The sequence below is a fragment of the Tympanuchus pallidicinctus genome, unplaced genomic scaffold, assembly GCF_026119805.1.
Source record: "Tympanuchus pallidicinctus isolate F22 unplaced genomic scaffold, pur_lepc_1.0 scaffold15, whole genome shotgun sequence".
Taxonomy (NCBI): Eukaryota; Metazoa; Chordata; class Aves; order Galliformes; family Phasianidae; genus Tympanuchus; species Tympanuchus pallidicinctus.
The window spans coordinates 5,799,839-5,824,892 of NW_026294669.1; the positions used below are offsets into that span (position 1 = coordinate 5,799,839).

General features: G+C 38.7%; 1 protein-coding gene across 5 annotated transcripts in view; it reads right to left on the reverse strand.

Moving 5' to 3' along the window:
• Window positions 1-25,054, reverse strand: part of THSD7B (thrombospondin type 1 domain containing 7B) — a 293,426-nt gene that overhangs the window by 88,009 nt on the left and 180,363 nt on the right. For all 5 annotated transcript variants that reach the window (XM_052674802.1, XM_052674807.1, XM_052674806.1 and 2 more), the window contains 2 exons: window positions 5,369-5,563; window positions 989-1,252 (listed from right to left, as the gene is read on the reverse strand). In XM_052674802.1, coding sequence (XP_052530762.1) covers window positions 989-1,252; window positions 5,369-5,563 — 459 coding nt within the window. The remainder of the gene's footprint in view (window positions 1-988; window positions 1,253-5,368; window positions 5,564-25,054) is intronic.

The following is a 25,054-nucleotide window of genomic DNA, read 5'->3' on the forward strand; positions in this document are numbered from 1 at the left end:
TGGTCCTTCTTGTACTTATTAATCTCCTGAGACTTCGTTTCTTCCTTCTCCCATTACAGAGCTCAACCTAGTCTTCCAACTCACTGTATTGCACTGTGTGGCATCCTAAGCTTGTTGGCTGGACGTCAGAGAGCATTAGTGTTTTGGGAGCAGCATGGGTAAAGAATCTGCTCCTAAGATAATGCTTTTGCCTGTAAATCAATTCAGAGTAATGATTTCAATGAACTGCAAATTATGGCAATGAGGAGAAAATACCCTGGTGGAGTGACATCTCCTGCTTGTTTCAGCTCTGTTACTGCTCTCCGTCTAAGGCATGTGTTTGATACAGATTACACATACAGACAAACTCCTTCTAGGACAGAAGCACAGCCTAGAGTCCCAGCAAGCAGTGAAATTGGAATATATGCTGTACATCGTTTGGAGCTCAGTACTGGTTCAAAATCACAAGGACAAGACCACTGACTGCTGAAGTCATGAGTAATGACCACAGCAATTATATAAGGCAGTATCAGGAAAATCCCACACTGAAAAAAACTCTAAGAATTACCAGATTTAGCAAAAAGGAATAAAGGTTTACAAGCAAGTAAAAACTGAAGTAGGAGATATCTTGAAGGAAACTGCTGATTGAAATGCAACTTCTCCCTCTAATTTCTAATCTAGTTTAGACTTTTATGGAATTAATACAAACAGTAGAAATCCATTTATATTCCACTAGCGTTCCACTAGTGTAGTCAACTCCAGCCCTCTTCTATTTCACTTCAAATGTAGAAATGTCATCAGACTCCTAGATGGCAGAAAACTTTGGTCCCAAGAAGGATAAGAAGTTACAAGAACTGCATTACAGCAACCTCAGGAAAGCTGTCCTAATCCAGCAGGCACACAGTTACATTCATGTGACAGGCTCCAAAAACTGTTGAGTGGATCGCCGCACCCAGCGTCAGGTCATCATTTACATACGTTGTGCACTTAGTTTTTTTAATCCCCTTACCTGAGCTGCTACAGTGAGATGGTTCCACCAGCCTGCCAGCCTTATCGTAACAGGCAATGGCTCGCAGCCGCACGCCCTCTCCACACTCCTTGGTGCCTCCGTGGGATTGCACTCCTGCCTGCAGCTCTAACTTCCCTCCTCCGATAATGCAGTCTGACCAGTTTCCATGGGGTTGGGAGGTAAACACCTCGCAGGGGCACAGCTCTGTTTCAACCTGAGGATAAACTTCTGTGTTCTGGCATTTGTCTCGCTTTCTGCTTCTCCCTGTTCCAACCAGAGAAATCTGTTCGTTAGCTTAACATCTGCTACTTTTGATAACGACATGTCATATTATTTATACTTGCAGGAATTCAACATATTAGAACCAAGACAATCCGAATGTTAATATCCAGGAACATTTCCTAGGCATCTATTTGCTGCTGCCAGTGCTTTGGAGTGCAAGGACCATGTATTTATCTCCAGGGGCAACAAGAGAACTCAGAAATACTGTTTTGATGGATAGGGCAAGGATGCAAAGCCTTGTTGTACTAACAGTCTGCTCAAAAAACGTTTTGTAATTTAATATAATATCACTTTTCTCTAATTATCTGATGCAAATAAATTGATTGTTTTGTCTCTATTTGCTTGCAATCAATGGTTGCCAGGACAACCTAGAAAGGATTCCACATTAGCCACAACTTCTTCTTTGATGCTACTTTACAAATTAGTTAAAGATGCACTCTGCACACAAACTGTACTTTGAAGAAAACAGAAAAGATAATCCTCAGTAAATTATCAGGGCTGGAAAGCATTTCAATGGTTACAATTGGTTTAATCTTTTCTTTTGCTCTGTTCCTTCAACAGGCTTTAAAAGAAGGCTATTTACAGATCTTTCTCCTTCAGCAACTTTAGGAAAGCAGAAGCATTTAAATGAACCTGCAGAGAAGCTCTTTGCAAGTGCACTCTGCAGACCCTGCTCCTGGAGGACTTCTAGACATGAGAAGAGGTCCCTGGAAGGAGATAATCCAAAGGAGAGAATCCATGCTCCCTGAATCCCTACAATTGCTCAAGCAGAAAAAAGGTCTGTGCACAGCCTCTGGAAGGTAAAATCAATGCCTTTCTTGGCATGGGTTAGGCAGTGTGAAGTGGAGTAATCTTTACGCTGTCTGAGCTCAGGAATGTCTTTGTATTTGGCATCCAAGCAGAAGGGGAGATTCATCTTCACTAACAACTGCATCTGTATCACATCCTCAAACACCCCTTGGGGATCCTGTACACTCTAAAAATACTTCTACAAAAAGTTTTTAAAGCTTTGATCTGAAAAGAAATGTTTTCTCTTTGCAATTGCAGACAAGTACGATACTAAAAACAAACAATAAGCTGTATACTCAACAGTCCCCTTGCTAGTCCAGCAGTCATTTCAACAGGAGCATGAGTTGGCCTTGACAAAACCTGTTTGTGTACAAACATGTATCTCTGCAAAGAGAAGAGCCCTTCAGACTCACGTCCTTCAAGCCCAGCTCTCTAAAAAGTGTACATCCAGAGTCCTCCGGAAGGCGAAGTTTGCAAGCACAAAAGGAAAATAAGCTCGAAGAAATACAAAAGTGCCAGCATTATTTTTTTCAGCTGGCAGTACAGCGGCAGGCAAGCCCTAAAGGAGAGCTGGGAATGCAAACAGAACCATGCATGCATGTGGCTGTGTGTGCCTGGACCTGTGCCCATCTCCCTAAGTGCCCACACAGCAACTGGGCATCTACAAATCCAGCTACCATAGAGGATTTTGGAGAAACTTTGAATTATTCTTATTATCCTCCCTAACACTCATGAACCAGGTAAGAGGTACAACTCCCCATGCTTCAAGGAGAGTCTTAAAAGGCTTTAAATAGATTGGGAACTCTCTACTGGCAAAGGAATTTGGGCTCTGCCATGAATGCATGGTTCCTAGTTTTTGGCAGTACTATATGAAGCATATCAGATATAGGTAAGGATGCTGATAACCTCACTCAGCCACAACAGAGCTTGTCTTGCCATCCCTTTTGTAGGAATCTTCTAACAAAGGAGCTATTAAAGCCCTATTGTAGCATCCAATCCATTCTCTTCACAAAGAAGTCATTTTAGAATCAGCAGCAGTGGTATTTCTATGATCTTCACAGAGAGCTACAAAAATGCTGATTAAAAATACCATCCCAAAACATTTTCAAGGACACAAACCCTTCAATTAAGTAGCATTTTCTTTTCATAAACTGAGCTTCTGAACACCAACAAATATTATATTCATTCAATATTACATTCAATATTACCAGGTAGCACGTACTATGCATAAAAACTAAATGACATTAAGAGAATATATTTCTACATAAAATGTAATGTATCTATAATACACTGAATATTTGACTATTTATTAACTGAAGACTGGCTTAAAAGCTGCATTTTCATTATAATGACTTTGAATTTTGATATGTTTTTAATAAGTTTCTTAATTAATGACTAATTTTCAGTGTAGGGTCTATGATTACTTACAAAGTAAAATGGATAATACCGAAAACTGAGGGGGAGGCAGGCAAATACTTAGCAAACAATTAGCAGATTCCCACTGAATGACATTCTTAATAAACTCTTATAATTAACTCTGAGCATTCATTTGAGCATAGGCATATGTTGAGCAAGGAGATCAACTCATACATTCTTGCAAAAAAGGTGAAATACAAGTGGAGCATATCAACGCTGTGATGTATTCCCCAAACAGCCCTTTTCTTGGATCTTTGGACCGAGCTCATAGTGATGAGATTTTGAACTCTGGCTATGTGATGAAGCCAGTACCAGTTATTATCAAGTTTTATGTAAAGAAAGGAGAGCCCTAATCCAACAAACCTCTTTGGAACTGCAGCTGATTTGGCCTTTCCCTTGGTGGAATCTGTGGCTTTGTGCTGCCCAGTCCCACCCAGGACACCTGCTGCCCTTCACCACTGGCTTCTCAGTGTGCCCTGTCAGGCAGTGGGCTGAGGTCCACTTGCATGAACAGATCTATGTCTGATGCAGAACAGAATGAGAAAGAATGAATGTAGGTAGGGCCATACTGTTTTGCATTTTGCAGGCATGTTCATAATGACAATTCAGATTTAAAGCCACCTGCAAGTAAACGTTCAACAGTTTCTTATGGTATCATATTTTCCATAAGATCACACAGATATTAATCTGATAGAGATGGAGGATTGCTACTATTTTAAACATACAGGTATCAATATGGGTAAGATTTTAGAATATGCTCTTTGACAGAAACAACAGAGCATTTATAATAATGATTTTTATGTAGAAGCAAAATCTTTACAGCGAGCCATACTCACCGTAAATGCCATTATGTCTACATACTGTGATTGCTACTTACTAAAAACTTGGATCATTTCAGCAGTAACAAACAGAATAACAAAATAATCATGGTACAAGTGCTTCCAAAAGAAAGAAACAGTGGTAGCCACCCCATTTTGCTGCCATTCTGTTCCCAGGCATTATCGCAGCAGATACTCTCACGACTACGTTACTTTTCCACTTCACAGTAGAATTCTTTGAAGTTTCACTTCCAGTAGTGGAGCTCACCTCCAGAAAAGGAGCCATGTGCACCACAGCTCTCAGATACAAAACAGCAATGTGACAAGTTATGAATGTTCAGGGTAACAACAGCAAATTTACTGTAAAGCTGGAAACAGTATAATCCATTTTGACTTGATTTACTATGTGGGGGGGAGACAAATCCTAACAAAGCAAGTTGCTCACTTGATTTACTATGTGGGGGGGAGACAAATCCTAACAAAGCAAGTTGCTCTCAACTATTAACATCCTAGAGTTACAAAGCTTTTCAGTTTGGTCAGCATTCAAATAACATAATCACATATCACAACAGCAAGAATGTTCCATTAAATGGTTTGAACCAGAGGTTTTTGGTGTGTTTTTTTAATGAATATATATAAAAGATCAAACAAAACTGTTTGAACGATACTGTTCTTTCTTCACCCATGGTATTAATTTGCACTGTTGAACTACTGGATAGTGCTATGCACAAAACTCCCAGTTTTAAGTTTTATTTTGATTTCAACAGTCTAAAACTGAAAAATATATTCTTTTTCTTCATGTTTCATGATTATTTGGTCAAATAAACTTGCACAAGGCGTAGTCACTATTTGGTTTATGTGCAAAAACAGGTTCTCACCACTGAGGTTTTTTTGCAATATTCCCATCCCAAAAAGCACGTGCATAAAGAAGGTAAGAATCAGAATCAGATTAAAAATCAATGAGGAATTGCCTATTCTCTTTGGGATTTTCTGAAACTCCAACATCAGTTCACCAGCATCTAAGATATATCACTCAAGAATATCATAATTAGATAAGTATTAGAAAAGATTTTACCTGTGAGTGATCGTCTCCTAGTTTTTGTTGATTCACAGTCAAACGAGCACGCTGTAAATTTAGACCAAGGGGTAAATGTGCAGTCATCTTTACAGGGAACGAGACAGTCTTGCACAAGAGGTGGCATAGGTTCAGCCCATTTCATGCATTCAGAGACGTCCGCGGCTTCGTCGTTCTCTGTCAGGCATGTAACAGCTGGAAAGTAAAGGGACAGAAAACTTTATACTGTTCTGTGTGTTGTATTACACTGTATTTCGCCTCTGCTTGTGGTCCGTGCAAGATTCACTCCTCTGGCTTAATAGCATAAAGCTGATTTATTTTTAGGTCATTATTCATGCATCACTCAAACATGTTCTAAGAGCTTTGCAAAACCATAAAGACACATTCTTATTCAAGCAGTCTGTTGCCTAAATGATTATATAAATTCAATATTCTCAAAGAGGCAGTCATTGTAAGCATTGGTGCAACAGTTTAACTAATAATACATTGTAATACCAAATAAGAAAAGATATAATACTGCAGCTTTGAGCCATAAAGCACGTTTGGTCGAGGTCAGGATTCCCAAGCTGCAATGCACACGTCCCCCATGGAACTGAAACTGCTTTGAAGTGTGAAAAAATAAAACAAGTAAAAGAAAGCTTCCTTTTCCACAATTGTCATCCTCTCTGTATCTTGGATAAAGAGAACAAGTGTCTGAGCAGCAGATGCTGCTTACGAAGCTCAGGACTTCTTGCAGCAAGATACATTCACCCTCCAGACTGTGCGCCCTAAACAGTGTGCCTCCTCTTGGGCTCCCTCTCTCTGGCCACATAAGATTTTCTATCTCTTCCAAATAGATGCAGATGTTTAGGAGAAAAAGCAAGACCTACGCCTTCCCTTCCTTGGCAATCCTGTGACGGGATACGGAATGCAACCTGCTTTTATGGCGCATGACCACTTGCTATAAGAGCACCACTGAATGGATGCATCAATATGAAAACCAACCAAATCCAAAAAGCAATTACTATATAGGCATCAGGTGAAGACAGTGTCCCCAAGCCTCTAGCATGGACAGAGGGAGAACTCCTCCACACTTACACAGCTTTAACTCTGCACACAGCATAAAGCTTTACCTGTAAGACTGGGCCATGGCAACTGGAAATAGCAGGCACAGTGCTGGGGTGAGGCTGAGTACCTGAACTCCAACTTAGATGCCATTACAGTCAAGAGTCAAAGGGGGTTTGCAAAGAGCACAGCCCAGGACTGACATGCACTGATTTTCCCCAGATTCCATTTTATGCCAAATTCCCTTTTCCTTCAACACCTCACACTTTTTTTGAAGCTGGCCTATAACAATTTATTAAGGTGGGTAATGGCACTGAATAGCCATAGCAGGGGACAAATGTATTAATGTAAAAATCTGAGTCACAGGAAGCCTACAATAGAACTTTCTAAAGTTTCAGTGAATTAATAATAAGTAATTATAATAAATAAAAATAGCCTGCACATCATGGAGCCTTTCATTTCATTAATAATAATTAATTCTCAGAAAATCTCCAAGATTATAGGCTATTTATATCCTACACTGTAGGTTAACCAAGGCAAAGAAAGGTCGTGACTTGATTAAAGTAATGAAGTCAGGGACAGAGTTAGGAATTAAATTTGGCCTCAAGAGTTTAGTCATGCCAGGCTCTCTGACTTCAGGCAAGTCCACACGTTGCACTACAGAGCTACAGAAGATGAAATGATTTAATCCAGATATTATTATTTAACTTCAACAACCTATGTTATTACTTCATGAAGATTACTAAATAATTCAGATTTTTGAGGCTGAATATATTTTTTCTTGTTGCTGGCACTTCATGTAACTAGGAGTGCATTAAGAAAAAGGGAAAAATAACTCATTGTTTTCTTACAATTTAAAGATTTAGTAAGGTGTGTAACTCTGCAATGAATTCACACAGATTCTGTTTTTAACTGCGGTGCTGCATGGGAGTAAGGGGTAAGTCAGCAACCAGCTAGAAATAAAAAGTAATTTATTAAAATATAATCAGATTTCTGAGGAAAAAATCAGCATTTTAAAGAGCATGCAAAAGGCAAGCAATTGTGAAAAATCTCTTTAGACTCGAGTGACAGTAAATCAGCATATTAACAACCAACTCTAAACTGCTGATCCTAGCTGCTCACTTTCAATCCTTTTGACCTTTGCCATCTCTCCACACTGGAAGGCAGCAATTCGGAGACGTTCTCTTTCTCAATTACAAAAGCAGAAAGACAGAGGTCGCAGCACTGTATGGGAAAGCAGTGTAATTGCCCTCTTCAGAAAGGTTAAAGAAGTAATAGACTCTCCTGCCCGAGGTCTCTGTAGCCTCATTACCTTCAGCAAGGACACTAAAGATTCAGCAACACAAAATCACGAAGTGTATGCAACACTCCTCAGCATTGCAGCAGCTACAAGTGAGCAATATCCTGTGCTGCAGGCCCTGTCCAGCTATATTTGCAATTCCATAATAAACTATCCTGTTGCAATGTTTACTACCATCTGACATAAGACTACAATTCATTCTCGACATTTGTTAATGGCAACACAAGCAACGGAACTTTTAAATACCAGTGTTGAAGCAGACACTTCACGCTGCAATGAGTTATTATCTAATGGCCCAATCTGCACAAATACCTTTAATTTTAAGCATACACATAATTCACTGAGTTTGCTCAGGCTATTTAGATGCAAAAAGTAATGGATGTTTAAGGTCAGGGCAAATATTTTACGGAGATTATGGAGCATAAAGAAATTAGCATCAATAGTAAACATAGGTAGAGGAAAGAAAACAAGTAATTTGAATTGTGCTGTAACGCTTGCATGCAATAGTAATTTTGAAGCAATGTAATAGAGATATTAGCAACCACATTTGAGGGGAATTACATCACACATAACAAAAACTTGTCAGAAAAATTTAAAAAGAAAATGTAGGCTTTAAAGAGACCCTGAAGATTCTCAGAGATCAATGAAGGTAATCACGTTTTTGACACAAGCAGCAGCAATGAAAAAAGCATGGAGACAAGAAGGAGTTGAAAAGCAGAAACTGTAATGTTTTGTCTGAGAAGTGACATCTTGAAATGTACCGTGGAGAATCATGAGCGAGGAGGAGAGGAACGAGGCTGATATTACCGACAACAACAATGTGAAACAAAAGCAAGTGGGAAATGAAGGCAGGGAGATTTCACTGCTAGAGCAAGACATTTAAATTCGTGCAGAGACAGCAAAGATTTAAAAGACTGAGGAAAGGTGAAGCAACTTGGTCAGAATGGCATCAAAGACTTCCTGGGGAGGACGGAGGAAGAACATGGGGATTTTAGGAATAGCAGAGGAAGAGGAGCTCCTGTGATGTGATTAGGGAAAAGCAGGTGACTGTGAATTCAGAATTACTTTTCAATTTTAATAATTTTTATAAGTGCATATCCTGGTATGGTATGCTCCATCAGGTAACTCCATCAGGCCACTTCTGACAGAACAAAAAGCCTTCAGTATCACCAAGGAGAAAAGGCAGCAGCTGAAAAGTAAGGAATCCAAAAAGCTATTTCTGAAGCCCCAAATACTACTTAAGGACCAAATGTTCAGCCAGCTTTCCACTTTCCTGGAGTCTTGCACTTGCCAGTACCAAGAGGGAATGCTACACTGGAGGGCACACAGCAGCACATACTGGCTGGCTAATGGGTTGGCTGGCTAGGGTATTTTTTGTATGTGCACAAAACAAAATCCCAGCATGAACATCTGTGTCCTCACACAGCATGGACCCACGTTTCCTCAGACGGGCTTAAGCAGGATGATGCACTTCAGACATGTTAGGGAATCCATTTCCACTCAGTCTGCAAACATCTTCAACGATGATGCCAATGCGGGACTTCTCTGATTTGGTCTGAATTATCTCCAAGATTCAAAGTTGAAAATACCTGATCTATATGGCATGTCAGTCTGAAGAAACAGTAGGATTTCTACTATGTGTACATGCTATGTCTGAGACAAGCAGCACAAACTGCTAACATAAATTAAACAACAAAACAAACGCCTATTAGGGCATTTTAATATTTCAGAAGTAAAAGATAGGAAGCAGAGTTACTGCTGGATCCATACTGGTGGTTTCTTCAGGAAATATTCACCTCCTATTTTCCTGCTGCAAGCTTATTCCTCAGTTAAGTCAGCTCTTTGAAGACAAAAATATTTTCAAGTACAGGCACTTCTGGAAACAGAATGAGACAAATTTCTTTTTAAAGAACCTTCAGAAAAGTTAATAAAATTACTCATCCTCAGTGGTTTCAAACTACCAACTGGGTTGGCTCATGTATGTTCTCTTTATGTAAGACACTTCTTCATAATCTTCAGGTCTGTCACAATGGTTTTAAACAAACTCATACCACAAAGGAATTTCTGCTCTGTCAACATCTCAATTCTTTTTTCAAGTGGGATACCACCGAAGGGCAAATACAGCCCATTTTCAGCTCTATGCTTTGAGAAAACAATAATCACATAGTAACTGTAAGTCCCTCCTAGACACAATGTGTGATTGCCACCTCGCTGCAGCGTTTAAAATGGGCACAAACATGAATTGAAACAGCTACTAACAGGACACTGCCTGTTAAAGGGTTTTGAATCTTGGTTTCCATGAAGAGAAATGCAAGATTTCCCTTTGAAGTCCTGCTATTTCTTATTAGTGCCTGTAAACACCACCAAACTGGAATTAAACACTTAGGGCCATGCTCCAAGGTGACAATTTAATGCAGCTCTGTTGATATAAATATCAAACAATAGCTGGCACAAAAACAAGATCATGAATTAAACAAAAGGTAACCAGGTTCCAAATGCTAAGAGAAAACATATTTTTATAAAGAAGTGACCAGAGAGGTAGGGCCAGGAGAGAGGAAACCATGCCCAGCTGCATCGCCTGTAGGCTGCATAGTGCAGAGACAGCACAGGCTTGTTCCCAGGACAGAACTGGAGCTGTTTAGTGAACATTTAAGATGCCAGCAAATCTAAGTGATTAATACGAGCAATGAAAATAGCAGCAGATGCGACCGCTTTGCTTCAAGGCATGAGTCAGCTGCTACCTGAATGGTGTTGGGAGGAAGTTCCCCCTTCCATCAGTACAGGGTCCTGCAGGAACACAGAACTAGGATTGCTAACAAGATATTCAGTATGACAGTCTCTGTCTTCTTGTTCTGTATTTACACCGGCAAGAGTGCACTTGTGTGCCATCATCTTAGCATAAGGAAGCATATGGAAGCTATATACTTTAACTACATTTCTCTTAAATTAAAAGTAAATAGCAGACTAATCTATAAACTTGAACACTGTGAAATCAAATGTTAGCACGCTGACAAATTGCAGAGATGCCAACTACATCTTTAGGGGACTTTATGTCATTATCAAAGAAGCCTGTGAGCATCCAATCAGGGGAACTCAAGTCCTCTCCCTGTGCTCATGCCTGACTTACAGCTCCAGAGACAGTCCTAACAAAAGAGAGCATTGGGACAGAAACATTATAGGCACAACATTGCAAGAACACAAATATGGTTCCTCTTAGGTAAAAATCCAATTACGGATACTCTTGGTAATCATATTAATTTACCAAAGTTATAATCACTTCTCCTTTAAAAATGCATTTCAACAGTTTCCAAAGAGTGAAAACTGAAGAGTGAGAATACCAACTACCAGGCACTACAACTATATTGTATCACCGCATTTCTATTTGAAATCTCTAAATTGGTGGTGACAAAACTCTGGAGTTACATATCATTAGAATATCTGAAAACAATGACTGATAATTCCAGCAAGGTACAGTCAGGTCAAACACCAAAAGCAAAGCTCTGCAGCAGTGTAATTCAGATGGCTGGACTTAATACATGAAGATGTCTGATGACGCTAGACAAGAGAAGCCTAGCCCCAAGGGGAGCAGAGACAATTGTGCAATAAGCTTCTCTGGCTTCAAATTCTAAGAATCTGTGAAAAAATCAAAGACAGCATGTAAAGTCAAAGGAACTACTTCAATGAGGCTGTTTACCTTTTCATTGTTCAGAAAAATTTTTATTATCCCTCAACATAACAGCAACTCAGTAACTAGTTCACTTACTTCTTACATATACCATAAGTGAAAAAGGAGTTTAGAGATAATACTTAAAATTTATTCAGACTTACTCGTTCTAACCATCATCTCATAAACCATTATGATCTCATTTGTTTTCTGTATTGATACTCCTTCGCAATTACAATCACTTTTTCTAAAATCCCAGGTGGAACATTTATGTACATTTATGTGCAGCATACCCACAATAGCAATCCCTAATTATAGGAGACTACAGGCAGTGCTGTACACATAAGAGAAGAGAGAATACAAGGCTCTGCTGCAACTCACATTGAAGACTAGGGCCCTGACTCTGTACTAACATAAGTTTTTGCCAAACTTCAACACCACAACACTCCTCAGATTCAGCAGCACTCCCTGAAATGAGGCAAAGCATGGACTCACAGAAGGAAACCACAATATAATACTTTTTTAAAGTAAGTAAAAAAAAAAAAAAAAAAAAAAAAAAAAGAACAAACGATGCTGGGAAGGGCATCACAGAGAAAAATCTAGAACAACCAGGGCAGGGTTGGAAAAACTAGTTATTCAGCAGAGAAACTGGCTCTGAGACCACCAGCTTCCCATTTTGTAATTATTAATGATATTGACAGTGGTGCTTAAAGGGCTAACAAATGCCACCAAATACACAGAGCTCTGAGTAAACAAAGACCCCAACCAATGTGCACTATAAACAAACGAGAGGCCTGAGATGAGGCTGGGAAGCAATAAAGATGTAAATAGCAATTGCAAAGATAAAGATAAGCAACTGAAAAGATTTGCATAAACAGGGAGTGAGGGAAGAAAAGTTTCTAATGGAGCAATGTTAATGTGTAGAAGAGACTGTAACAATAAAAGGGAAGAGTTGGTCTAAAAGAGGAGAAGGAAAAAAAGCATACGTAACTGAAGATTCTCCTCAAGTTTAAGATTGCAGCCATTCTTTGGCCGGTTTCTCTCCGCAGCCTTCCCACAAGAAGACATGTATGTTATCAGGAGACAGGTTAGTGCAGGGCAGGAGCCACAGAAGAAGGGGGCAGGGCATCTATTTGCAGCTTCCCAGGGCTCAGCCTGAAGGGAGCTTCATCTGAAAGTGATTAAATATATTTGAGGCTGCACATCACAACCAGCAAAACCAAGGCAGGCTGATTTCTGCAATTTAATGCCCAAAACAGGACTCACTTGTGTTCCATTTTAAGTAACTTCCCAGAGTATGTTTTTCCTTCAATATTTATGGATGAGGTTATTGATCATTTGGTAGGGAATATATGATTAGAAACACAGAGAATTGAGCTGTACACGTCAATTGTACTAAGGTATGAGACTTGATGTTTTAATTCTTTCCCTTTGAGCCAAGACTGCTCACTGTTTAAGGAGAAATGGGAGAGAAATGCATTGCAATAAGGCCCATCCTTCCTCCCACCCACACACTGGATGTGGAACAGGAGATTGATACATTAATGCCTGGCATCATTTTCATTTTAATACAAGTGTTTTCTTATTGTAGTGGTTCACACTGCCTGGATGGGAAGACAAAATAGTATGATTTTTAATGTTTCAAATTTACTTCGGCCAGTGAATAACTACAATCTGAATGCTTCTATATTATGCAATCAGTCTAAGGAATCTTTCACAATTTTCCTTTTTTCCTGACTTTATTATAGGTTCTGAATTGCTTTTGCTTTCATTTTCTATTAAAAAGAAAAATCAATGGAAGTGCATTAGACGATTAATGATAGAAATTATCCTTCTACTCCTTTCAGAGAGCATAACGAAACCCAAAAATATGCTTCCTTTTCTGCTCTTTCTGTTGCCCACAATTACTAAAAGCACTGGAGTTCAATTTATTTGTGGCATCAATCATCAAGTTATATTTAAGATGAATTATTTTTGCACATCCTGAAAATAAAACTAATATACCCTGTTATATATACATGCATTGAGAACACAGTAAATAGAGAAAATCAAATATGCCAAGTAACAGAGAGAGAGAAAATGGAAAACAAACATCTGTACAGTATTCCTAGTAACTCCAATCAGAAAAGCACTTAGCTGAACACTTTGAAAGCACTGACTTTCTCTGTGGAGCTCTGCCTCAGCTGCATTCTCTCTGGTCAGTGACTTTAGTGAGAGCTGGACAAATGCAGCCTGTTTTGCCTAGCCAGGCCCAGATTTAGCCGGAAGACATGCGTATCTTTCATGAGAGCAGCGCAGAGCTGAACAATGCAATCAACTCACTTGGCAAACTCAGTCTGGGGAGGGTCTCAAAAAATGCCTCTGTAAGACTGTGGAGTGAACTATGCATTTCAGGCTACGTGCTTTTGGAGTCAGGCTTGACAAAATTATCAGTTGATAGCATCTTGCAGGTAACTGGATGCAAGAAATCATTGCATTGCATTGGTTTAGCCTCCCTCTCCCCAAGCACAATTTTACTGCTGTGAGACATGTCACATTAAGAGAAATTAATGCACAGTTGGATAGGTCTTATTGCAGAAGGGATTTATGTGGTGGCCGGTGGTCCATTGGGTTGTATTCATTCTATTTTCCTCAGAATTTAGATTTTCTCACTACCTGGCCTTGTGGCTAACATTTAAGGGAAGATAGGCTGGTTTGAAATTATTCATGATCGTACTGCCTGCATAACGCTGTGTAAACAAATGCACTTCAATAAAGATAGTCAGATTTGGACCAGTTTAAAATAAGACCAGAATATGGTCTCTTCTATTCTTTTTTCTTTAATAAGCCATGCTTTTCCAGAATTCAGGAACTGGCATTTACAGCATACAGAACTGTCATCTTTATCCAAGTTCAAAACATCAATTCAGAAAGGACTAACACAGAAACTTGGATACCTCCTCATTACTTTCTGTATTCCACTCATGGAAATTGGCATTAAATCTCTCTGAAGTACGGACACATATTGCACAAAAACTCCTGCATACAGCTTTCCACTTCAATTATCACATTTCTACAGTAAAAAAAAAAAAAAAAAAGAGATAAGGATGTTGAATGCTTTGAGTTCTGAAGTCTGGCTACTCATCTGCAGCCTAAAACTGACACACGCCTAAGTCTACCTTGGCCAAAGTTAATAAAAAGGCACACTCTTTATACTAGATCTAAATGCACTATCTTTCAGCTTATCTTACAATATTGTCTGCCGTGACTGCCCAAATAACGTTCTTGAGATTGGAGGATCAGTACAGTGTGTGTACACTAAGGATATGGCTACTTGGGGTAAAGGTGCAAGAGGCATAGGGAAATTATGAAAAGGTTCATAAAGAACTGTGAGAAATCAAATGTTTTGGACCTTTCAGTAGATTTGCTACGTTTAGAGAATTGAATCCCAGTAAGAGCAGTCGCACTGATGTGTGGGAGCTCTATGCACATATACATAATGTATAAATTATACATCCAGAAAAGCTCTTCATACCTCTTCCTAAACATTCTTAGTATGGGGGGTGGAAAAAAAAATGTTTCACAGAAACTCTGCCTTAGGGCAGCCTTTCTTTCTTTAGTGAGAAAAAAAAAAAAAGGATCAACAGAAGAGCCTAACAGTCCAAAATGAAGGATATATTTATATATAATGCATATGAGACTGTGATTTCCATATGTGCAAGAACCAGTATTTCCCCTGGGTCACATTAGGCAATTTTTTTTTAATGTCTTCCAATCCATTTGCCTTTTAACGGAAGAGGAGTGTAATTATTTTTATAATTCTCATGTTTGCTGTTGTAGTTCGCTGTCTCAGTGGTAGTACGTTCCTTTTTACACTTCTTTTGAAGCTAGCAGATCTAAAGAGAAGATTTGCTTTCCCCTTCTATTCTCCTTAAAACAAGGCAGAAGATCACAGGGAAGATGCAAAGGGAGATATCCTACAGAACATTATGTTTTTCTTATCGTGATCTTTTCCTTCCTTGAAGACAGAAAAAAGGAAACATTTCTTATTTACCTGCTGCTACTTTTCTTAAATTTGCACCAGACTGTTCTAACTGCACGGGGATTATAAAGCAGTGGCAAAACTCATGTTGCTTTCAGTGTGAAAAGCAGAGATCCCATTACACTGTCTTTTTAGTATCTGTGAACGAAGCTTTTGTTTGCAAGTTTGTTTCTAAAGCAATTACACAATCAAAATAGTGATTGATTACCACAGCATATGTACAACAAATACAATAGGAACAAAAAGTTCTCCATTTCTGACTTCTTCACCATTGGCTCAGATCATATAATTATAACTAATGGAACCATAATTTGTTGGTTTATTTAACTGAAAAACAATCAAATGCAATAAAAACAAATTAGCACAACAGAAAGTAAATTGCATCAGAACTAGCAATACTTTCCACCCTGCTGGGAGATTATTAGTATTTTCAGATACTCTTCATCTGCCTCATTCTAGCTAACCTTGGGGTACGTCCGACTGTGATACCATGATATGTTTTCTATATTACAGTCTTTCCAGTAAAAACTGTTTTAATGTCGGCAATATTAAATCACCAGCTTGATTTTCATCTTCCACCTGCGAACTTTTGTTCATCTTTGCTGGAGCTCAGAGAAGTTTCTCCCACAAAATTTCTCTCCCTTGATGCAAAAGCTTTCTGCCAAGTGTCATTACAGCGAGATCAGACGCATCACACTCCAAGTGAGAACACTTAAAGCAGGGGAAGGTTGTCTTCAGAAAGTAACGCAGAGCAGAATTTTTACAAGTGTTCTTTGTTTATTTTCTCTGACTTCTTAAAAAAATATTTTAAAATAGGGACACTGACTCAAAGCTGAGGCTCAAAGCTCAGCAAAACAAAGCACAGAGGAACATCCAACCCTCGCAGCCTCCTGTGCCGCTCTGCTAGCAAACCCAAAAAACTGGGGAGAGGTTTCTATCTCCAATTACATCCAGCACTGTCATTTCTCTTAAAAGCAAGGGAAGCAATCAGAGGTACTTCCAAAATTTCCCCAAGTGGTAATTACCTCTTCCATTTTAAAATAAGTTATTCCAAGACTTAAAGTGAATGAAAAAAATAACTCAAATGATTAATTTCACATTTTCTATGCACAAGTCTGACATGAAAGACAAATAAATTATTATTTGAATGACTACAGAGAACTGAAGGATTCTTTATACCTTATCCATATTTTGCCTTTTCTAGATTCTTTATTGCTTCAGACCATTGTCTCAACTTCTCTCTCAACCTTTGTCTTGACCTGCTTGAAGATCCAAACTCCAGGGTTATGTCTTATCAGTTAATTAATTTTTTAGAATGGAAAAAGCAAAAGTTACTTTTTTTGAAGTTTTGCTCACATACATCAGAGCCAATGGCAAACAACTCAGATCCTGTGTACCTAATCCAAGATACTTACAATAAAATTCTATCTTCCATTTATAGCTTGAGGCAAAAGAAGGTCTTGCAAAGAGGTGTGTGAAGTAGTGAGATTTACTACAGCAAAAACATTACTACAGAGATTAAATATCAGTCTAACTACTAAACCTTATACCACTAAAGTCTGGTATTACATTATTACATACCAAGGTTTCATCCAGTTTTCACATACTCAAACAATGCAAATTAATTTCAGAAAAAAAAATTAAAAATCTATTAAAAATCTATTTATTTTTAAGCAAGACCTAAAGCCAAGGTTAACACTACTATTCAGTTTAAGGCAACACTAGCAGTTAAGTATGGAGGAGTGCATGGAATATGTCAGATAACTCACTGTAAAATAATCAGCAGCTTAGCAACAAAATACTACAAGCAATGAAAATATAACATTCATTTAGGTTTTATCAGGCCATGGGGAGCAAGGAATTAAAAAGAAATGAATTAAGTTTGAAAATTCTAATCATCAAATAAGGAAAAGGAGGATCCTCAGAAACACTGTGGTATTTACCTTTTTGATTCCTCCCCCAGCGTTCAATCACACTGATGTGCATTAAAAAAAAAATTGGGTAAAAGGCAACTGAACAGAAGCAGTGTTTGAAAAAAGCTTTGCCCACAGTTCGAAATGCCAATGGAAGACACAGCAGCAAAAAGGATGAGGCACAGAAAGAAGAATAAAGAATGTGAGCAGCAATTGGAGCCGGAGGGCTGCCTGGCAGGCTGGGACAGTCACATCCCCTCACCCTGAGCTCTCCTCACCCACCAGGCTCTTGGGCTCCCAGCTCATTTCACAAGAGCTGTGCAATCAGTGCCACTAAAACTGGCATCTGCCCAGGGACATCCCCAAGCAGGGAAAGGCAGTGGCAGATATGGAAAGAAGCTGGGGCAGCGTGCTGGGGCAGCTCCTATTGAGGAAACTCCTTGGGAAATGTGGCCCTGGAAAGGAATCGCACTAAAGGGATGAAGGTCAAATATGCATTTTATTCTATGTTTTATCCTTGATAATAGGATAGCGGTGTTTTTTAGTAATAAAATAGAGGAGGGAAAAAATCTATACGCATCAGCCAAGTGTGTTACCAGTCATTCCTGTTAAAGAGGTCAATAAAAAGTAACGTGTCCTGTAGGCGAAATACTACACAAAGGATTTCAACTGCTGAGCACACTAATCTCACTGGGTAACAAGCGAGCAGAACTTAAAACCATGTGAAGAATTAAGGCAGAAAACTGACCACAGTTCCTACAATCTCAGTGAGCACGGCTCACAGTTCCAAACCCCAAACTCTGCAACCCAGATGCCTGGAGGTGTGCCGCTGGCAGCTGTCTGCTCAACCCTCTCACCCCCAACATACACGCACAATGCCAAATGATGCAAAAGAGGATGTAAATTAATTCCCCTGGGAGATGATGCTTGCCACATAAGGGATTTTTTTCTCCAGGTTTACTGCACAGACTTACACATTTCTACCAATGTCACATCACCTGAAGCTGATGGAAAAGGGTTTCCCTGGGCTTTTATGATCCCATATGCAGTGCTGGCTCTTCTTGCCACTAAGGAATAGGAGGACAGAATGCATATTTATTGCTAGGCAAGCTTGCTAGGAAAGTATTTTGTTGTTGTTTTCCTTTCTTTCTTTTTCAAGGGTGAGGGTTGAATTGCTCATTTTATCAGCTATATCACCCAGTTATTCTCTGATAGAAAAAATAAAATAAAATACAAAGTTTTCCAGCCATGCCAAAAGTTTATTAAAACTGAGACTCCTCCAGGAGCAAACAGTTTGTGATTCAATCAGCGACACAGAATTACTAAGAAAGCTGTAATTGCTTGTATTAGAAATAACTTTCAAAGTTTGGAATGCCATTCTTAGGAAGCACAAAATGATTCTTTCCATCAGATGAAAAGTCAAATATGAAGTTTTGCTCAAAAGTATGAAAAAAATTGATTGCATTTTTCAGTGTCACCAAGTCAAATTATTAGCTGAAGCTGAAGTTACTAGAATAATTACAAGGTTATAAAGACTTTAACTCTTGGCAACACTTAATAAAGTAATTAAAATCTCATATAAAGACTTTTGATTTATTAGCAAGACATTTGACAATATCAAATCAAAATCAGTTCACAAATAGAAATGGATTTATGGGAAAATCCTCTCACTGCATTGTACGTTAGCTGTAGTTTGTACAATCCAAAGCAAAGTTGTTTTCCAGTTTTCCTCAATCAACCGAAACCAAATGCCATTGGTTTCCACAGTAGAACAGTCCCTTTCATGACAACTGCTCCACAAAAAAATAAAATCCAGGGGAAAGAAGTCAGATTTCTTATTAAAATACTCTCCTCCCTTTCCCAGCCACCTTCAAGGAACATCCTTGACAGAAAACACAGGGTATTACTGCTAAATTTCAGCAAACCCAAAGGCAACTTCCTTACCTCCATTAATTTACACAGATGTCACTCTTCTATGTACTTACATAAAATCCATTCCTTGTAGGTTTTATTTTATGTACATATAAGCATACAGATGTATGTACATTCTTTTTTGGGTTATAATTTACTGCCTGAAATTTTTATTTTTAAGTCCAGAGTTAACTTTATGGAGGTTATTAATGAGAAACTTCTTCAAGGAAGCTTAACTAAAAGGAACAGTTTTAAAAAACCAATAAAACTTCTTACCCTTTACTTTCAATAAAGCACAGGAGAAGATACTGTAGATGTAGATTACCATATCAGTACTTTTGATTTACTCATATTTTCAACATGGAGACAGGCAATTCTCATCCGTAACTTTATTCCAAAGCTGTGACCTTGACTTTTACCAAAAGTTCAATTGCAAGGATATTGTTTTTGAGGCAGGATGAAGAAAGGAGTTCTCACAGATAAGATAATGAACTGTCATATGCAGCTTATGAAATACTACTGTTTCAAATAGATGCTCTCATTTAATGTGTGTTGACAGTCGACTCAAAAATTATGACTAGGTCATTATGTGGTGCACAGAGACTACAAGGCATGAATTACTTATTTGTTTATCTCATAAAGCACTAGACATGTGAACAAAGACGTCTTCACAGCCTTCCATGTAGAGATCAAACGTAGCAGTAAGAATAATTAAGGGTTAGAAATCTAGATTGAATCCCATGAGTTGTTGGTATAGGATTAGCCATATACTAAAAATTTCTCAAGAGGAGATATAAAAAGGTGCTGGTGAGCATTCTTGGTAAAGTTACACCAAAATGAAAAAAATGTTCTTCTCTAGTTGTTGAAAATGATGAAGGAAGGACTATTTTAGCTCTTAACCCATTATCCTAAGTACTCATAGAACTGTTAAAATTCAGGGAAACTTAAAAAGGAGAAAAAAAAAACAACAAAACAAAACAAGAACCCATAAGATTATCTTGTGGCTGAGATAAGAATTTTAAGAAGCAGCAGTAATTATTGACAAATATATTCTAACAAACTATGAACACAAAGCTAGAAAATTATTTCCTCTTCTCAGTAAATAGTCTTTCTAAAAAAGAGAAAAAGAAGATGAGCTGCCAGTGCTGATGTCTGCTATCAGTAAACCAGAAGTCTTGATGACATAACAAGGTTTTCCATCACAGTAAGCAAGCAAAAAATGAGAGAAGCCTATTTCACACTGCTGTATAAAATTAGTGTAGAGAAAACAAGCGCACATAGGATGTAGAATCACAGGATGCATTTAGCAGACATGAAACTGACAGTCTTCCCAGAATAAGAATAAGCAAAGACTGTGAAGAAGTGATGAAATGTTCAACACCTCATATTTCAAATGCTTACCCACCTTTCCCATTGTATGTGTTTAATATGAAGTTTAGCATAGTTTCCATTACAATGATAGTGGGACTCCTCAATAAACAGCTCCTAGTAAGCACATAGTACATAATCAGTTCCCAAAATCAAATTGTTCTTTATCAATGCAAGATCTGTTGCACACACAAACATGATAAATAAATAGCAAACTCAACTGATATCAATATTTTACTCCTTCTTTCAAACTAAGTGACATAAGTGAACTAAGCCACTAAAGTGACTAAGCAAACACAGAAAAGAACAGTGATTTATCTCCTCTATAAAGAGTCTGCCCAATGCCCCTTCCCCACTACACTCTTCAAAGACAAGTGTTTGCTGGCTTTTTTTTTTCTTCCCCTAGCATTATACTTCAAGTTCACAGAATCACAGAATGGCCAGGGTTGGCAGGGACCTCAAGGATCATGAATCTCCAACCCCTCTGCCACATGCAGGGCCACCAACCTTCACGTTTAATGCTACACCAGGCTGCCCAGGGTCCCATCCAACCTGGCCTTGAACACTTCCAGGGACGGAACTTCCACAACCTCTCTGGGCAGCCTGTTCCAATATCTCACCACTCTCTGGGTAAAGAATTTCCCCCTGATGTCTGACCTAAATCTCTCCTCCCTCAACTTAAAACCATTTCCCCTCGTCCTACACATATCAACCCTTTCAAAGAGTTGATTCCCCTCCTCTCTATAGGCTCCCTTTAGATATTGAAAGGCTTCAATGAGATCACCCCACAGCCTTCTTTTCTCCAGGCTGAACAAGCCCGGCTCCCTCAGCCTGTCCTCATAGTGCTCCAGTCCCCTGATCATCCTAGTGGCTCTCCTCTGGACCCTCTCCAACAGCTCCCTGTCTTTTTTGTACTGAATAACTGAGATAACTGAGGTTTCCCAATAAAGTTGCATTTAATCAATGAAGTTGTAAAAACCAGACTGAAAATTATTACACAGCAATCACATTAACGCATATATTTGAGCAAAACCCTGACATAACCAAAATTTAAGAGCTGAATTCACACAATGGAATAGAAACACAGAGTTGCACAGCTCTTCTGGAAGAAGATGCATATAACAGTGACATGTCTAATTTCATCTAAAAATCATACACCTTTCAATCTCTGGGCTAGCCTGTAGAGAAAGATGACCTACTGAATGAACACCTGAACCAGGTGATGGTTCAAATGGAAAAGAATATACAAACTGCTAGGCAAAGGGCTCCAAATGAGATGAACTTGCAGCAAATAGCAGGACATCATCCACCTCACCCCGCTTGGTGCTAAGGGGACATAGAATGGCTCGGAGTACAGGCAATCCATACACTGCCCTGGTGAATCTGAACATTTGGTGTTCTGTGGGACACACAACAAGGCTTATCATCAGCCATGAGGAGCAGCCAACAGAGAGCATCAGGGTAGAACACAGGATGACAGTGAATGGCCACAAAATTTCACAGTTAACAGCTCAAATGAGTGAGTGAACAAATGCATCCATGTACATAGTTGCACTAAAGGCAAGTGAGGTGTCCTAGAAGGCTGGGCAGGTAAGAAAAAGAAACTGAAGGAAGTTGCAGGTCATAAAAACAAATGACAAAGTAAAAACAGTTTCATTAGCAACTGGGCACAGGGATGGCAGAGGTAAGCTAGTGTATGAGAGCTCAACCAACCTCAGTCAAAAGCTATTCATGTCCTCAAAAGAATGCTGGAAATTAGGTCAAGTTTTTGAGGATTAGAAAGAGATTGCAGCACAAAATTCAGAGCAACTAAAGGGCATCCAAGGTAACAAAGGATCTTTCTGTACATGTGGAGACAGACAGACACACTCCTGCCCTCTGATCCCACCTCCCAAAAAAGAGAAAAGTTTGCATGAGAATTCACTGAGCAAATCAACAGCAATCCTCCAGTGTTACACTTAGCAGTGCATATGAAGGTGAGATCTAAGTTCCTACAGTGGAAAATGCTGTCAAAGTTAAGCTGGCTGGCTTGAAATTGGTGGTCCTAATGAATCCTTTCCCTGGCTAGTGTGATGTGTCAGAAGTTAGCATCTTAGATCTCATGGAGCAAGCACACCTTATCAGGAGACATCCTGCCTAGCCTGTAACTGTGCCATTGTTTTATATGTCTAAGATGAGGAGTATCATAAAGGAGGTTGGAAATTTTGTGCAAGATGCAACGCATTATTAATTCAGATTCTATAAGGTCACTAATGACCTCGATGATCAGAAGGAAACTCCAAATGCAGCAGAAAATCCTGTAAAGAAAACACAGGATTCTTCAGTTGGGATTTCCAGAGCTGTAAGGAAGTACAGCTCTCCAGTCCTCCTTAACCTCCTTGCTACCCCATTTCATAACACTGTCCCTGATCACTCATTACCCACAGCACTACATGTGATGTGGATTGAAACCACTACAGGAAATAACTTATTTCCTTGAGGATAAAACCCTAAAAACGCTCAGCACCGCAAATCCTAAATGTCATCCAAACGGCTGTCTCAATAATTAAATTATATTTCATGAAAAAGCACATGCCTATAGCAGTTTCATTTGTATGCACGCACTCAGTAGTGAGTAACTGGGTAAGCAAAGACTGGGTGGAGTTGCCATAAAAATATACAGTATGCTTATCACTAAAAAACTGAAACAGAACATAGCCTTTTGCTTTATGTTCCTCTCTGGACCTGATTCACCACTGTTTTATTACTGACTTTTGTTATTGTATCTGAATACAATTTGATTTTATGAGAACTTAAATATTACCTTTATAAACATTTCATGTGATGTTGACTCTGTCTGCAAATTGCTTATTTGCTCATTGTGTTTGTTCAACGATGCCATTGCAATAGTTGTTTTTTTTTTTCTTTTTTTGCATTAACTTCTGTGTTGAGTCATCTTCTGAGAAAATCGTGCAATGGAATTTTTAAAAAGAAATTCTTTAAAAAAGATAAAAGATGTAACTGTAACTGAAGACATTTTCCTTTATAGCACTCTGTTTGCTATATAATTTGATCAGGGAGCCTATGTCAGTCACCATGAGATTTCAAGAAAGTGCTTTGTTTATCATTTAATCAATATGATTTGAGTAACCTAGAAAGATTTTTAAATTGTAGGCTAAATTCTGATCACACCTACTGCAACTTTACCTGCCTTTCACTCAATAAATGCTATCCACACATCATTTCTTTTGCTTACACCAGTCTTCCTGTATAAACTCACCACCAGTAAAACTTGCAACTGACCTCCTTCATCTTTATTCCCACAAGAGAAGAAAGAAAGAAAATAAAATAGGACAGCCAGAGGTTACTAAAGGCTTTGTTTTCTGTAGCTGCTCGCTTTCGCACACGAGTCCAGGAGCCCACACACATCACAGTGTGTGTCAGCAGCACTGCTGGGCAGACAAACCAATTCCACACCTTGATGCTTTTGTTTGCCAGCTATCATGTTCTGGTGTTAATGCTTCTGGACAAAAGCTAAGGGAGGGCTTCTGCTCAGGGAAACACCTTGAGTTGTACTGCTGAATGCAGAGATGCCGTGGGTGAAGGCATATCACCTAACCCAAGCATTGTTAAGTTGGAATCACCTTATCAACAAAGAAAAAAAAAAAGCAGAAGAGACTTCAAAGCACTTTCATAAGGAATCAGAGTAGGGATAACCTGTACAACTTGTTTTCAAGTAATGGAAGAAGATAACAACTGCACAGAAAGAAAATACAATAGGATGGTTTGGCTCCCTGATCTAATGACTTGATAGGTGAGCAATAGTTGATGGCTGTACTCGTACATCCATCACATCTGAAAGCCTACATGCAACAAAGCACATACTCAAATGTTATTAAGCTAAAGCTTATGAATTAATTGCATTTAATTTTTAGAAGCACATGAGGTCATTATTTCCCTCACTGTATATATTTGATACTTGCAGTACCACAGGACCAACTGTAAACTGCTATGATGTTTCATTCTTATTAAGTTTGCCCCTTGCAAACACTAACCCTCGGGGTCAAATGAAATTCTATAATCCTTCTAAATTTCTTTCACGGTTATTTCTAACATTTACGTTGACTTGTGAAATTCATGTAACTAGCAAAGTCAGGCTCCTTTCAAAGTCTTCAGATAAGACAATTTAAGCAGAGACATTCTTTGCTTGGTTTCTAATCAAAGCACTTAAAATTGGAAACTTTTATGCTTTCATACTAGATTTTTCAGAATATTTACATTTAAATAGGCTAAAAAAAATAATCAAGATACATGATCAAAAAACAAAAATGAGTAAAAAGCAGCCATTTTCATACAAATGCTACAATTAATCATAATGATGAAGAGATAGAAAGCAATCCATCTCATCATACCAGAGAGCTGATGTAGCTTTTCCTTTCGCCCGCCACAGAAGTTAATTATTATGAGCAGATGTGCTTAGATTACA